The following is a 16,403-nucleotide window of genomic DNA, read 5'->3' as shown; positions in this document are numbered from 1 at the left end:
AAGTTGACTAGCTCAAGCCCCAGAATGCATGGTGGAAGCTGAGAACTGACTCCTCTGTTCTCCATGTAGCACACATGAATACACACACACACAAATGTAAAATAATACCGATATTATATATAATGACCAAATGTAGAAGTCCCGATGCCCCTCTGCAGATGAAGGAACAAAACAATATGGTATATCTGTGTGATGGAATATTACTGGTCCAAAGAAGGGACATAGCAATTAGATGTTGCCACCACAAGGAGAAGCACAGAAAACACCAGCTAGGTTTAAAAAACAATCATTAAAAAAAAAGAAAAAGAAAAAGAGCTACTCTATGACACCATTGGTATGAAGCTTCTAACATTGACAAACTCACAAGGCGAAAAGGAGACAATGACTGAAGCACAGAGAAGGGGAGAAAGGACGTCACTGCAGTGTAGTCGCATTTCACCTTATTGGGATGGAAAGTTCTAGAACTCGCTCTTTTTTCTAAATCCTCTAAATAATATACTTTTAAAAGGATGGGGTTTATATATAGGAACCATACTTTTTTTAGGTAATTTGTAGGAGTCCATTATCTCCTTCAGGCAATCTTTCAGAATTTTGTGTTTAATGATCAAGGTTCTAAATGCACTGTTATGTAATAAATGGGAGTGCTTCCATGGCTGCTTCACTTCTTTGACAGGTCCTACATTGCAGAAGTGCTTGTTGACTTAAGAAGCCACTAGCAGGGCTGTGATAGCAGTGTGTCCTTTATCCCAGCACTCAGGACCCAGAGGCAGGCAGATTTCTGAGTTCAAGGCCAGCCTGGTCTACAGAGTGAGTTCCAAGACAGCCAGGGCTACACAAAGAAACCCAGTCTTGGGAGTCGGGGGAAGAGCTATTTGATAAAAATAGTGGGATGTTCACTTCTCAATACAGAGCCTTTTGTACTCTGCCTGTGTATTAACTTCTTGAAAGATAGACAAGACCTCACAAGTTAACTAAAATTTCACTAAAAACTTGCTGCTCTAAGCCCAACCACATGCCTCCTTCCGGAATCTGTTGATTAAAAAAGATGGGAGAAAACGAAAAAGAAGGGGTGGTTGGAGAAAAATAAAAATCTCATGCTGTTTACAAAATGGGGAGTTTTAGAGGCTGCATCAGAGGAACTCTCTCCTGATCCTATTCCACTCAACTCTCACTTTCCAGGGCTTAAAGAACACAATCAGTTCATTAACGTTAAAAAAGCATTCCCTTCAGGACAGGTACAGAGGCCAAGGGTAACCAGACCTAAGTAAATGGGTTTTGCTTTCCCACATCACCGCCCCAGTGTCAAGCCTATCTATCACCGATGACAAATGGGGTATTGAAAAAGCCAGAGGCTGCCTATTCCAACTGGCAACGAAAATACCTGGATTCAAATGACCACAAGTCCTCCAGAGAAGTGGATCTACAGTCCCATCTCTTCTCCCCAACCCCACCTCCGCTGAAGTAATCCGGATGCAAGAGAGTCAGATAAACACCACTAGAGACTCCAGGAAAAAAAGAAAAGGGGAATCCGAGATAAACTTGACAGAGAAGAAATATAGGAACAGGCATTAAATTATATAAATATAATATATAAATATAATTGCCAAGAAAAAAAATAAAAGATGCTTCTGTCCCTCACCCTACAACCCACTGGAGCTGGAGGCAGAAAGTGATGGAGTTGCGCTAACAATTTTAAAGTTCACTGTGCTTCCTCTTTGCGGAGAGGCTGAAAGGAACCCGCATGAGATGGTTTCAGTTATTGAAGCCAGATGCTAGCGAATACTGGTCCAAGCGAGAGATCACAGGATGATGGAGAATCACTCACGACCACTGACATTTCCAAAGGGGAGTCCGAGTACCACTGGGAGTGGGGGTGGGGGTTTAGGACATTCACGCCCTTTGCAAAGGCAGCAATCTGATTGGGCCTCGCTGATGTCACTCAAGGGCACGAGTCTAGAAAAGGCGCATGCACCCGCAGAGCTGCACTCGCCAGCGGGCACCGGCTAGCTCTGTGGTAGCCATCAACCTTCACCCTAGCCTGTCAACGCACCCAGGGGGTCCTCTCGGATGAAGTCGTTTAGGACTCAGCCCTCAGCCCTCGCGGCACGCAGCTGCCCACAAGCCACGACCGCTTACCTGGCCTCCTCGCCTCTGCCTATGTCCGTACCGGGAGATTGGCCTCACGCGACCGTTAAATTCCAAGGAGCGTGCGCGCGCCCGGCGTCTCACCCACGATTGGCTGCCCGGAAGAGGGCCGAGCCGGCGAGCGCAGCGCGCGCGCCTTCCCTCGTTCTCTGACCCGCAGCTCGCGCCAAAGAGGGCAAGGCGACGCCGGAGGCGTGAGAGGGTGGGGCTTGAGGCCAAGACCTCTGCTGATTGGTTCTCTAGAAACTGCGGGAAAGACGCCGCGGTTTCTCGCGTGCGCAGTTAGTGAGAATGAGCCTCTAGTAGGCAGGGGAAGCCGTGGGAGGGATATGACGCATGCGCAGACCTGGAAAACTCAGACATCTCGGTCCACCGTGGTTTATTTTCTCGCTGAATGTTTCCGGCCGGGAGCTGGTGCAGAAACAGGTAAGCGTCTGCAAAGCCAGGCTCGGACTAGGGCTGGTTACTACTTACTGTCAGAGGCTCTGGAGTGAGACATTGAAGCTGGAACTCTAGACCTACTTCCGACTTCCGTCACCTAACTTACATGAGGTCTTTTCCAGCCTGACCCCTGACCTAAGCTGTCTGGACTCACTTTACCCGAAATATAAGGAGATTGGCCGTGTGTCTCTCCGAGGACTTGGCGCGGGGAGAGGAGAAGAGTTCGCTGCTCTGGACAAGATAGTTCCACAGAGGCCCAAGGAGAAATGAGTCGATACTCCTCTTATTAAGTGGAACTCGTCTTGCAGCAAGTGCAGCACTAGGGCAGGGACAGCACATAGTATCCTGGCCAAAACAAGTGCTTGGGCACTGGCATGTAAGTGCGCACAGGTGCAGGAGAGCTTTTTGCCCTTTAAATGGCAAACCACAAAAGAAACGTCCCATCTCGTCCTCTCCTTAAAATACCCACCACTTAAGGCTAATGATATTACTACTTTAGACGGTCTCACTGTGTAGCCTTGGCTGCCCTGGAATTCGTTATGTAGACCAGGATGACTTTAACTCACTACGATCCTCTCGCTTCTGTCCCCCAAGTGCTGGCACTCAGTAGTACATAAGTAGCGATCCCAAACTCGGAGAGAGGCCTACACTAGATCTAAATAAAGCCTCTGATTCACCCACGCATTAATATAATGACCACACACCAAACCAAAATCAGTTCTTTTTTTAAACGCACAAATGTTTTTAATGACCTCATATTTCAAAATATCACATATTTCAGTTGGTCCTTAAATCTCAACTCTAATAGACCTAATCTATTATTTTAATAACTAACATAGCCTTAAATCTATTGGACTCTAATTAAGTTAGAGACACTAGAATCTTGCATTCAAATAAGTGAAACCTGTGAATTCCTCAGACAACTCCAGTCAGAGAAAGGTATGTTCTTCCTCCAGGTGAATAGGAAATCCAAAGGCAGCTACTACTAGGTCCTAACCATACAGAAGGCATGGCCACAGAACCAGAAATGCTTTGTAAATTTTGGAGGGTTTTGGCTTTTTCTTTCCACAGTATGATTTTTGAGTAGCAGCCTTTTTATTGAGGTTGGGCTGGTTTCTGAGAGAGGGCCTCCCTTATATCGCAAGCAAACCTGAAACTCAGTATATAACCAAGGCTAGCCTTGAACCCTTGACCTCCCTACCTCTATCTACAATGCTGGGATGGCCGACCAGCGTGCAGCACCACAGACAGCTTCAGGATATTCTTTTTAGATCACTTTTAGAGAATTCTTTTTAATCTGTTCATGTGCTGAGTCAGATGTCCAGGAGCTAGCACTGTTATTAGACCGTTTCGTTAACTGACACAGGTAAATCTTTTTTTTTTTTTAAAGATTTATTTATTATATATAAGTACACTGTAGCTGTCTTCAGACACACCAGAAGAGGGCATCAGACCTCATTACAGATGGGTGTGAGCCACCATGTGGTTGCTGGGATTTGAACTCAGGACCTCTGGAAGTGCTCCTAACCACTGAGCCATCTCTCCAGTCCAGTGTTTCTTTTGATAAGGTCTCAATTGTTCGTTGGTTTAGAACTGCTGTCAATCCTCCCACTCCAGTGCTGGGATTAGCTCTCCCTCCTGTTTCCTGGTGTAACTTGCTTCATAGTGTTTGTTACTTTGTATTTTATTTTTTACCACAAAGTTTGCCTGGGGAGGGGGCACCCTTCACCCTTCGGAAAATAACAAGCCATAACACTAAATCTGTAGCTTACTAGTAGGCATGGGAAATGACCAGGTTTTTCTTTGGTTTTTGTTTCGTTTTGTGGTGCCAAAGACCCACAGCTAAGCAGTTACTCTGCTGTGAGGCTACATTTCTCACCCTGTATTTGAACTTTCTGCTTTTTATGAGTTTTCTGCTCTAGTTCATACTTCCTGAAGTTAGTTATGTTTAACCAGAACTTGGCTTGGTCAAGACAGTCTTGGTCTGTCAGTGTTAACCTACTGAGAAGACAAGCTGTAATTTTGGCATCATAATGATCTCCTTGGCACCTGATTTCATAGACCAGAATTATGATCTGAGCAGATAGTACCTCTCTGGCATTTTCGTGGTTTCCAGGTAATTTTTTTTTTCTTTTCTTTTTTCCGGAGCTGGGGACCAAACCCAGGGCCTTGCACTTGCTAGGCAAGCGCTCTACCACTGAGCTAAATCCCCAACCCCCCAGGTACTTCTTAAACTGGACCAAGCCAAGCAAAAATAATCTGCAGGTCACTCTTGTAGATGCCTTTTCAGCTTCAGCTTTCAAAAAGCCCTGAAAGTAGTTGTTTGCAGGCTGGGCTTATGCCATCAGATCAGAGCTTAAGTGGTTTGTGAGCCAAAGACTCCTCAGTTATGCAGTTCAGGGCCTGGCGTGCCACCTTCTAACATGCACTAAAAGTTTTATATCTGTGGTGATATACTTGGCAGTGTCCTCATCCTACGCGGTGTGGTCTTCATCTGACACAAAGGAGATGTGCCCATGGTTGAAAAGGAGATCACAGCTCTGCGCATGAGTACTACAGGGTCACACATCCTTCATGGTAGCACAGGCCTGTAATCCCATAGTTTGGGATGCTAGAGCAACAGGATGGAGGGATTAAGGCTAGCCTAGGTTATACAGGAAGACTGTCTTAAAATAGGAAAATGGTTGGCCAGAGAGTGGCTATGTGGTTGAAGCACTCGCTGCTCAAGTGTGAGGACCAGAACTCACCTAAAAATGCCCAGTGAGCTTGGTGGCCAGCTTGTAATTCCAGCCTGGGAAGACAGAGACAGGAGTCCCCAGAGCAAGCTGCCCTAGAGAGGGTAACCATGTCAGAGAGCTCTGGCTTTGATTGAGATCCTGACTCAGTGAATAAGATGGAGAGCAATGGAGGAGGATTCCCAGCATAGAACTTGGCCGTCTGTGTGTGCATATTCACACACCCACAAAGGCAAATGGAAAGGGAAAAGAAAAGTCTATTCCGTTCGCAGTATAGCCTTTCTGCAATAAAGTAGGGAGAGGAAGACTCAAAGAAAGTTAAGCAAAGCAAGCTAACAGTTTTTTAAAGAAATAGAGGGGAAGAACAGATTGGAGGTATTATGAAACACGCTGGGGAAAAAGATAAATTTAGTTTAAAAAAAAAAATCAAACATGGCCAGGGTGTGGTGGTGCATGCCTTTAGTCCCAGTGCTCAGGAGGCCGACAGATCTCTGAGTTCAAGATGAGCCTGATCTACAGAGTGAGTTCCCAGACAGTCAAGGCTATACGGAAAAACCCTGTCTTGGGGAAAAAAACAAAAGTCAGGCATGTTGGTGCACACCTTTAATCCCAGCACTCACGATACAAAAGCAGGTGGTCTCTGCGCCTCAGGATCAGAAGCAGGTGGTCTTTGCACATTGGAGGCCAGCCTGGCCTGTCTACATAGCAAGTTCCAGGCCAGCCAGGGTTTCATAAAGAGACCCTGACTCAAATAAAAACGTCGAGAACAGCTGGCCTGTGCTCCCACTCAGTAGGACTATCTGAAGCTCTGTAGTGAGTCTGAAGCTGTCTTAAGCTATGTGATACCCTGGCTTTAAAAAAACAAAAACCGGGGTTGGGGATTTAGCTCAGTGGCAGAGCGCTTGCCTAGCAAGTGCAAGGCCCTGGGTTCGGTCCCCAGCTCCGGAAAAAACAAAAGGAAAAAAACAAAACAAAAAAAAAAAAAAAAAAAAAAAAAACGGGCTGGAGAGATAGAGAGATGGTTCAGTGGTTAAGAGCACTGACTGCTAATGGGGCTGGGGATTTAGCTCAGTGGTAGAGCGCTTACCTAGGAAGCGCAAGGCCCTGGGTTCGGTCCCCAGCTCCGAAAAAAAAAAAAAAAAAAAAAAAAAAAGGAGTTGGGTCTGTGTGGCACAAGCTAACCTCCAACTTGAAATTCTCCTGCCTCGATCTGAAGGTTTCGTGAAGACATTTGAGTACTAAACCTCATTAATGGTGCATCGGCTTTAAGCATTTTAAAATAAAAGGTTATGTTGTGAGTTCTGCTTTCTTAATGTTCCCGTTGCAGTCTCATAGTGTTGGTTGATAAATTAGAAGCTTCCTGTGAGATGCCACAAATAGGACAGGCGTAATTCTCAGTGCATTGAAATTTTCTACTATAAAAAGATGGATAGGATGTTGGTATTGTGTGCACAAGCTACTGGTCCCTTCATGTATTTCATTAGTTGTCTCTTGTCCCAGGTAGCAGCAAGTCTAGTAAGTTCAGACCAGACCCAGTCTCCTTTGCCTTTCTAATCCAGATCAAAGTATGACCGTGTATCCCAGGCTGGCCTCGAGCTTGCTGCAGAACTAAACTTATGATCCTCCTGCCTCCACCTCTCTAGTGTAGTTATTATAAGCATGTACCACCATGCCTGGTTTATGCTCTGCTGGAGACAGAACCCAGAGCCTCGTGCATGCTGGACAAACACTGCTCACTGAGCCCACACCCCAATCGCTCTCTGCGACTACGTGGAGAGTCTCACATGTGCCTAACAGAGTACTTCCGCCGGAGCACTGTTCCTGAGCAGGTGGCCTTTGGCATTCTTTCTTCAGATGATTGGGATTCTCAGTTTCCTTGTTGCCATGTCACTGTCAATAGCGCAGGTCTGTATTCAGTCCATTCTCTTATCTACAGGACCTCCTTGCCTTCCCATCCCACTCCTTCATCTCCTCCTCTGTCTCTTCTCCATCACTGCCATCGTGATCCCAAGCCTCTCGCCAAAGGGTCTTGCCATCCTCAGTGTCACGGGGAAGGCAATATTTGTGCTCTGAGTGTGGTCCTTGAACTAACAGTAATGGCCCTACCTGGGAGCTAGTTAGAAAAATTAAAGTCTGCCAGGCATGGTGGCATACATCTTTAAATACCAGCACTCAGGAGGCAGAGGCGGATAGAATTCTTTGAATGCGAGGCCAGCCCAGGCTACAAAGTGAGCCTGACTCCCTGCCTGCCCAAGGGGCAAGTCTCAGATTAATAAGACTCCCAGGTGTGCTGTGTGCTCACTGAGGAGCGGGCAGACTGCCGAGAGCATCTCTCCTCAGTGCCCCATGGAGTTCTCCCCATACGAGTTCTCTGTGTTACGTTTTAATGAAGTTTCTGCAAGGCTGATGCACCATGAAGGTTGTGGCTAGGGAAAACTATACTCAGTACCTTACCTTTCTAAAGAAACACCCTTTGGTGTGATTGTTTAAATAAGCAGCTGTTCTAGAGATTGAAACCCACCCATGGGCTTTCCTAAAATGAAATTAAGCTCAAATTACCTTGCTGGATGGAGAAGTAGTGGCAGTAATCCTAGCACTCAAGAGTCTAACACAGGAAGTACAAAATTCAGGACCACCTTGTCTTCAGATAAACAAAAATATCCTTTATGGGTTGTTTTAATTACATGAGTGTGTATATGAGTGGAAAGAGAGTGAGAAGGAGAACACGGCTCATAAGAATCGGTTCTTCCTATCATGTGGGTTCCAGGAATTGAGCAGAGGTTGTCAGACTTGGTGGCAAGCCCCCTTACATGCTGAGCCACATCACTAGCCCTGTTGTTGGCTGTAGTCATCTGCATTTTACTTACATAGTGCAGTGCTGGAAAATAAAACTCGAGGCCAGGCTGAGCAAGCAAGTATTCTTCTACTGAGCAAGCTCCCAGCCAGCTTTTTTTTTTTTTTTTTTTTTTTGGTGGGTGGGAGGGGGCTGCTTAGACAAGATTTTGTAGGCCTGACCATCCAGGAACTCTCTGTAGACCAGGTTGGCCTCAAACTCAGATCTTCCTACCTCTGCCTCTTGAGTGCTGGGATTAAAGGTCTATGCCACCATACCCACACTCCCAGCCAACTGTGTTTCTCAGGGATGTAAGAATGATCCTCTTGGGACTAGAGAGATGGCTCAAAGAGACTGAAGAGAGACTGCTCTTCCAGAGATCCTGAGTTCAAATCCCAGCAACCACATGGTAGCTCACAACCATCTGTAGTGAAATCTGATGCCCTCTTCTGGTGTGTCTGAAGACAGCTACAGTGTACTTATGTATAGTAAATAAATAAATCTTTAAAAAAAGGAATGATCCTCTGCCCCATCCACAGGATTAGGACTGTTGAAAACACAGCATGGCCTCTTCTGTCTCAATCCAGCCTGGGATTGTTCTGTCCTAGGCCTTGCTGCAGAGTTGAGGGGATCCCATCAGCTGTATCCTCCTGGGTTTGGGTTGATTCAGGAAGCTGCAGGAAGGAATATTTGTGAGCCAGAATTGGTGATATGAGGCATAAGTCGACTGCAAGTTCCAAATCCTGACAAGAGCACTGTGAGAAATCTGGGGCCTATCTCTGTGGTACAGCCTGGGCTATTGAAGCTATTGTATTTATAGATATCTTCATGTCTCTTTGACGTGCAAACTATTTGTGCTCCTTGAGGCCTATCCTCCATGCTTAGTCGTTCTTAGACAAATTCATGTTCTCTTTTGGAAGGTCTAGTAGATCTATTCTCTCCACACTTGACTGAGTTGGGACGGAGAGACTTATCAACCCAGACTTCACTAGCTCATGAATAGCTGAAGCCATGATCAAAGGAAAAGAGGGCCAGGGAAGTCCGGGTGCAGAGCCAGCCCTAAATTTAAGCCCACACTCACAGGAAGGAATTAGAGCAGAGTTGCCAGCTGCTGGTCTCCCCTTACTAGCGCTTCTTTTTGTCCTTTTTGTCATTTTTCTTTTGTGTGTGTCTTTTTTTTAATGTTACAGTGAGCTATAATTTGAGCTGCTTTTATTGTCCCCAAAGACTTCAGGTTGCGATGTGGTATCTCAAAGCCTGGAATCCAGTCTGTATTCTCTGGGCTGTGGGGAAGCAGAGCCATGGGTGTGTTTGTCATTTTTAGCAGTCACTGGAGTAGATCCAAAGCGCCAGGAGATGCTCGAAGTGTCTAGCATTGTCTGATTGGCTGCTGGAATTAACCATTGAACAAAGCAGCCAGTCACTGAGCACTGGGGACCTTCTTGAACTCAGTTGGGTGGCAGAGCTTCCAGGGTGTCTGTCAGCTCTGAGCCAGGACAGAAGGGCAGAGACTGAGCCAGTGGCTGTGACAGCTGCTGATGAAAGCACTCCGCCTGCTGTCCTTTGTCTGGAGTCTGTTCCAGACTTGCTTCCTGTCTTTGTCACAGTGCTCTATATCACTGCTGTCCTCTGCTTGGTTAGTTCACTAACGGGCGGAAGAGAAAGCCGAAGAGACCCTGGGCTCATATTCCATGGTCAGTCCGTGGACGTGAAGCTTTCTGTCACACAAAGGATTTTGTTCTGTACATTGAAAGCAGAAATAGGAAAAGGGCCATTTGGGACATTAACTGAGCTCTGTCACTGATCATAGTCTGGGTTCGTCACATTTTCGTCCTTGTGTATTTGGGGTTGTTTTGTTTTTATTCCACTTTATTCTTTTGTTGGGGAAGAGGTGCATGCCATGACACACACTAGATCAGAGTACAAGTACTAGCAGCTGCTTCCCTTCCACCTTGTGAGTTGGGGATTGAACTCAGGTCTTTACTTTCGGTGGCAAGCATCTTTATCCATCTTGCCGGTCTTCGATGTTGTTTACAGGCAGAATATTATGAGTCCCAGGCTGGCCTTAAACACCAGATCCTTCTGCCTCTACTCCCAAGGTCTGGATTACAGGCATGGGCCAACACAGTTTATCACTTAGTTTTTACTTCACACCCATTGTGTGTGTGTGTGTGTGTGTGTGTGTGTGTGTGTGTGTGTGTGTGTGTGTGCGCGCGCGCGTGCGTGCGTGCGTGCGCGCGCGCGCACGCACGCACGCATATGTGTGTACAGTGCCATCAGAGGCCAGAAGAGCCCACCAGATTTTCTGGAACTTGAATTCTAAGGAGCAGCCCCAGTGTGGGTACTGGGAACTGAACTCATGTCCTTTGTAGCAGCAACATGCACTCCTAATAGAGCCATCTCGCCTCTCCAGCCTCCTCCCCAGTAAAAACAGTTGTTGCGGTTTGGGGGGAGGGATGTTGGGGGGGTTGGTTTGGGTTTTTTGGGGGTTTTTTTTGGTTTTTTTGTTTGTTTTTGTTTTTTGTTTTTCAAGACAAGGTTTCTCTTTGTAGCCTTGGCTGTCATAGAACCAGATTGGCCCCAAACTCAGAGATCCACCTGCTTCTGACTCCTGCGTGCTTAAATTAAATCATGGCTTTTCATTGCTCTGGATTTTGATAATACGCCCCTCCACAGAAACACTTTATGTTACTGTCTCAAAAACCACCCATTGGTACCAGCAGGACACGTTGACTGTCACAAAAAGAAGCCAAAGGTTTAGACATACTGTCAGTCACAGAACTGAAAAGGGCAGTAGCATAAGGCTCAAAGAGCCTGTCTTACAGTTCATCATATCCAATTCCCTTCGAAAAAGAGGGTTCTGGGGTTGGGGATTTAGCTCAGTGGTAGAGCACTTGCCTAGCAAGCGCAAGGCCCTGGGTTCGATCCCCAGCTCCTAAAAAAAAAAAAAAGAAAAGAAAAAGAGGGTTCTAAAGACACCCAGCGCCAACTCTTCTGGCTACTCAGTAGCTTGCACTTAAAGCTTGAGGAAAGTGGGGCACTGTGACTTACACCTTTAATCCTAGGTCTGCAGAAGAGTTGCGGGCCAGCCAGGGACTCATAATGCATAATGAAAATCTGCCTCAAGATAAAGGGGGATGGGGAATGAAGGGGAAAGGGAGGGAGGCAGCAAGGAAGTAAGGAGGAGGAGCAAGGCATGGGCTCAGGAGGTGAACACAGGATGATGAGGATGTGAAGTCCGGCCTTAGACTCTATCTCAGAACTGAAAAAAAAAAAAAAAAAAAAAAGCAGGACTCAGAGACTAGAGAGATGGACTCTCAATTGTTAAGAGTATTTTCTGCTCTTACAGAAGACCTGGGATCAGTTCCCAACACACATATGGTGGCTCACAATTGTCTGTCACTCCAGTATCAAGGGATCCAACACCCTCTTTTGGCCTCTGTAGGCACCAGGTAGACATATAATACACATACATATAATAGACGAGGGCAAAACACTACATACGGAAAATTTAGAAAATTGCCTTTAATCCCAGCACTCAGGAGTGGAAGCAGACTGCTCTCCAGAGGCTTGAGGCCAGTCTGTTAATAGAGGGAGTTACAGGACAGCCAAGCTACATAATAGACACCCTGATAGGCAGGCAGGCAGGCAGACATTTAAGAAAGTAAACAAAATGAGAAAGCACCAGAAAGGACCTCTAGCTAACATTGTGTCTTCAAGGGTTCTCCCCAGTTCTCACCGGGGTAGACATCACAGTTCTTGGTCAGTGGATGACAGTGGGTTGGGGGTATAAGCAAGCTGAAAGCAAACCTGGGGAGTTCTGTCCTGGAGCTCTAGTCATCTTAGGAGCCAGCTCCTCCCTGTGTAGCAGACCAATGCTAGGAACCTACGTCACCAGGTTTTGGCTGCTGTTGAGAACCTTCGGCGCAGGGTGGAAGTGGCATGCACACGCCTCAGTGGAAGACAGTCCACAGGGAAGCTGTCTCTGAGATTGCCTGGCTGCTGAACACTTCACTAAGATGTAGTCCTGAGCCCCAGAGGTCATTAGCAGAGGCTATCCCCAGAATACTTCCTCTCTGATCTTGTCTATCCTATGTCAGCTGACTAGGTAAAAGCAGATTCACCAATTTTCCAGTTGATGGATTGGACCTGACTTGTAACTTACCCTTTCACAAGGAGAACTATTTTACCTTTGACCCCTTGAAAACCTCAAAGGCCTCTGTGATTGGCCATGTCCTTATAGTCACCATTCCCTGTCCAGTTCATTTGTCAGCTCAGTGATCTCAACGTTATGCTGTATATTTTCATTCGGCTGGGCTTTTGTTTTTCAGTATTGCCCTGTGTAGTCCTGGCTGGCTATGCTGTATCTTTAATCATTGATTAAACCTTTTAGATTTTTAGACAGGGTCTTATAACCTCGGGTAGTTATTTAAGTCTTTCATTGTGTAAAAACAATGAAACCTGAACCTAGGCGTGTAGCTTGCTAAGAATGGGTCGCACGTGCAGCTCAGTCTCGACAGGGTCCTAAACAGCTCTGGCCAGCACACGAGTCCGGCTCCTTCATCTTGACACCACTCACATCAGTTGTGTTCCAGCCTAACGGGCGCCTTAGCAGAAACTGCCTGACTTGGTAACATGAAGATCAGTTGGACCTCATTGTTGGCAGTGCATCCCAGAAAACAGATGTTCCCATTCAAACCCGTGCAACTGCGGCCTTCCGGCACAGCAGTAGGGAAACTGATGGATGGTGACGTTTCTTGTGTCGGGCTTTTAACTGGGCTGTAAAGCAGACTCGAACTGACATCCTTGCACAAATGCAGGCTCACATTTAAATATCGTCCTTGACTGGGGTCCCAATTCTAACTCCATGTGCTCTTTGATATGTCTTTATCAGACCACAGCCCCGCTCCTCTAAGTGACACACTCCACACCTCGTTCCTGAGGAGCTAGCACCTCTCAGTGCGCTGAAAGTATTTTTGGTGTTCTAAAAGAAACCGTGTGATCAAAGGCCATGCCACCCTGAAGGTGCCCAGTTCTCATCTGATCCTGGACGCTGAGCACCTGGGAATACCGGGTGCTGTGGGCCCTGAGAATGCAGGACATCCCTGGGGTTGTATAAAAACCCGAGTTTGAAACCAGGGTGTCACCTTGAGAGCTAAGTAAAAAGACGATGTCAATTCTTTGTCCACCCAGGTCCTGCCACACCAAGCCACGTCTTCCATGAGCACCTGGGCTTCGCTCCGTCTCCCTGCACCATTGATCAGGATATGCTCTGGCAACTGGGGGCTAAGGCTTCGAGAGAAGCCAGCACTGCTCTTCCCAGGAATGGCTGCCACTGCTATGCAGGTGGCAGGCAAGAAGGACTATCCTGCTCTGCTTCCCCTGAATGAGAGTGAGCTCGAAGAACAGTTCGTAAAAGGACATGGTCCAGGGGGCCAGGCCACCAACAAAACCAGCAACTGTGTAGTGCTCAAACACGTACCCTCCGGCATTGTAGTCAAGGTAGAGATGGGGTGGGAAGTGCCAAGTAGATGAGGACTCCAGGTCTGCGGCCACAGTAGGTTCCAGCCAAGGGGCACGCCCATTGTGGCACTGGCACGCTGCCAACCCAGGATACTCAGATGTACCTAAGCCCTGAGCTCTGTAGACAAGCCTCCTGCCTGGCCTCAGGAGCCTGGTGCTGGAGTATGGGGGAACCAGGGCTTTGCTGCTGTTCCTAAATTTAGCTCTTTGTGCCACCAGAAATGAAGCTGTGGCTAAGGCAGATCTTGTAGCCTGCTGCTCTCAAAGCCACCCCTGGTCTCCAGCATGGGACTAATGAACCCTGCTGCTGGCTGTCTCAGTCCCCAGCTGATGGGCTATGTCCTCCATAACCCCCTTCCCTGCTCTATAGCGCATGCTCTTCTGTGGAGGCAAAGCACCCAGACTCAGACGGCAAAGTGCTCTGCGCTGCTGGCAGTGTAACTCTTCCTTAAAGGCGGTCTCTGGTCAAGGGAGGCACCAGCTCCCAACCAAATGCACATGTAGGACGTGGCCAGACGATGTTTAGCCCCGACCCCACTGCCTCTGAAATACAAGCCAGGCCAATAGAGATGCTAGCCAGTCACGGCCACCTACATGTCATGAAAGCCAGCCAAGCAGCACATGCAGCCTTTGAGGGAGCACAAGGCCAGGGACAGACAACCCAACAACAGACACTCCACCACTAGGGGCAAACGCATTCCAAGCCATTCTAGACTACTGAGTCCTGTAAGCATGTGATCTTGCCTGAGGCAAACAAGGACTTGCTCCGACAAAAGCCTGCCTCTGGCCAGCTTCTCAAGCCGAGGCGGGAGTTCAAATCCTCAGTTGCTCTTTCCTCCTCGAGAAAGTCATTCATAACAAAATTCCCAAAGCTAATTTTGTTGACCCTGCCACTAGCTTCTGTTTCCTTTGGCAGTCTCTCCCCCGTGCCACAGCGTTTCCTTTGCCTCTCAGCTTTGCCAGGCCCTCAACACCATCAGTTTCACACTCTGTTGTGGGAAGCTGCCAGTAAAGGTGTGTCCCAGGCTCTCCGATGGATCCACTTGTGAATGGCATGTGAATTTTGCAGTTGCTCCTGGACAAGCTAGACTCTAGCCAATGTTTCCATATTTACTTGAGAAAGGCTGGTTTGAAAGGTATTGTTGGGGGTGGAGAGATGGCTCAGTGGTTAAAAGCACTGGCTGCTCTTCCAGAAGCCCTAGGTTTGATTCCCAGGGCTTACGACTGGCTGCAGTTTCAGTCCCAGGGGATCTGACTTCTTCCAGCTTCCATGGGCCTGAAGCAGGAACATGTTACATGGACATACATGCAAGCTGAACAACCACTCATACTTAATGAAATATACTAATGTTTTATGCTATTGTTGCTTCTAAATGTAAAATCTTTTATTTTTTTTTAAAGACAGGGTATTGCTATGTAAACCTGGCTGCTCTCAAACTCAGAGGTCCACTGTCTCTCCCTTCACACCTGGCCCAAAAAACCACATTCATAATTATTCAAGTGGGAGTCCCACAGTACAACTCGTGTGTGCTGCTGAGACCATAAGTCATGTGCAGCGAGGCTCTGGTCTTCTGTTGCTGACTCACAGGGGCTCCTACCCATCCCTGTGAGACAGGAAAGGGCGGATTGAGGGACTAGGAGTTCCTGTCCATCTCCTAACACCCATGATTTTTACATTCCTGCCCATTAACTCTTACAGTGCCACCAAACACGATCTGTGGATCAAAACAGAAAGATGGCTCGGAAAATCCTCCAGGAGAAAGTGGATGTTTTCTACAATGGTGAAAACAGCCCTATTCACAAAGAGAAGCTTGAGGGTGAGAGGAGAAAGCGAGAGAAGAAGAAAAGAGCAAAGGAGACTCTAGAAAAGAAGAAGTTATTGAAAGAACTATGGGAAGCAAGTCAAAACATCACTGAGAAAAAGGCTGAAGCTGATGGCATACCAAGAGACTTCCGGGAATAATGGTGACATTGCCTGGCTACAGCATGGAAACCTCTAGAGAGTGCATTCTGGAGCTCAGCATGGTGGTGTACACCTGCCATCTGAGCACTTGGGAGAGCTAAGACAGGAGGATTGCTGCAAGGTTCCGAACAACCTCATCTACATAGCTGGTCCTGTGGCAGCCTTCCCTTCTCGGTGAGACTCTGAAAAAGGTGGGAGCCACAGGGTTGGTTGGTTTAGCAGTTAAGAGAGCTTGCCGCTCTTGCAGAAGACGCAGGTTCAGTTCCCAGTACTTACACAGGGTTGCTCACAACCTACTTCCTGTAGTTGCAGCTCTAAGAGATCCAGTGCCACTTTTTGGGCTCCACAGGACAACATACACTCACATAGACAACATAAATAATTTTAAGAACCTTTTAAAAATAAATATCGGGGCTGGGGATTTAGCTCAGTGGTAGAGCGCTTACCTAGGAAGCGCAAGGCCCTGGGTTCGGTCCCCAGCTCCGAAAAAAAGAACCAAAAAAAAATAAAATAAAATAAAAATAAAAATAAATATCATGCTAATGGACATAATGAAGTTTTTATCTGTATATACACCGGCATGGCAGAAGAGGGCATCAGATCCAATTACAGATGGTGTGAGCCACCATATGGTTGCTGGGATTTGAACTCGGGACCTCTGGAAGAGCAGCCAGTGCTCTTAACCACTGAGCCATCTCTCCAGCCTCCAACCATCACTTTTTTTAAATTGGTAGACAACAGCAAATAGTAATACACACTTTTT

The 16,403-nt window shown here is 47.0% G+C and overlaps 2 protein-coding genes across 13 annotated transcripts in view; one reads left to right on the top strand and one right to left on the bottom strand.

The window, feature by feature from the left end:
- The window catches only part of Mphosph9 (M-phase phosphoprotein 9), a 70,612-nt gene extending 68,335 nt beyond the window's left edge, over positions 1–2,277 (bottom strand). For 5 of the 12 annotated variants that reach the window (XR_005491618.2, XM_063271174.1, XM_039089226.2 and 2 more), the window contains exon 1: positions 2,137–2,277. The gene's annotated coding sequence lies outside the window, so the exon portion shown is untranslated. Of the gene's footprint in view, positions 1–535; positions 1,533–1,639; positions 2,012–2,050 lie in introns of those variants that run through there. The other 7 variants (XM_039089231.2, XM_063271175.1, XM_039089227.2 and 4 more) reach the window with 7 other exon arrangements.
- A 222-nt stretch (positions 2,278–2,499) lies between these two features.
- Positions 2,500–16,187, top strand: Mtrfr (mitochondrial translation release factor in rescue). The gene is made up of 3 exons (NM_001109065.2): positions 2,500–2,571; positions 13,348–13,656; positions 15,377–16,187. Exons 2-3 carry the CDS (start codon positions 13,375–13,377, stop codon positions 15,638–15,640), a joined length of 546 nt encoding a protein of 181 aa, NP_001102535.2. The 5' UTR covers positions 2,500–2,571; positions 13,348–13,374; the 3' UTR covers positions 15,641–16,187.
- Positions 16,188–16,403: the final 216 nt, after the last annotated feature.

This window comes from Rattus norvegicus, chromosome 12 (assembly GCF_036323735.1).
Source record: "Rattus norvegicus strain BN/NHsdMcwi chromosome 12, GRCr8, whole genome shotgun sequence".
NCBI lineage: Eukaryota > Metazoa > Chordata > Mammalia > Rodentia > Muridae > Rattus > Rattus norvegicus.
The sequence above is the reverse complement of the archived record's forward strand: the minus strand, read 5'-3'. Positions and strand labels throughout refer to the sequence as shown.

What these genes read in the sequence shown, in the direction of transcription:
- Mtrfr (NM_001109065.2), top strand. Translation starts at nt 13,375, where the DNA reads ATGAGCACCTGGGCTTCGCTCCGTCTCCCTGCACCATTGATCAGGATA. An exon ending in CCTCCGGCATTGTAGTCAAG is followed by an intron (nt 13,657 to 15,376) that starts GTAGAGATGGGG and finishes TAACTCTTACAG; the next exon opens with TGCCACCAAACACGATCTGT.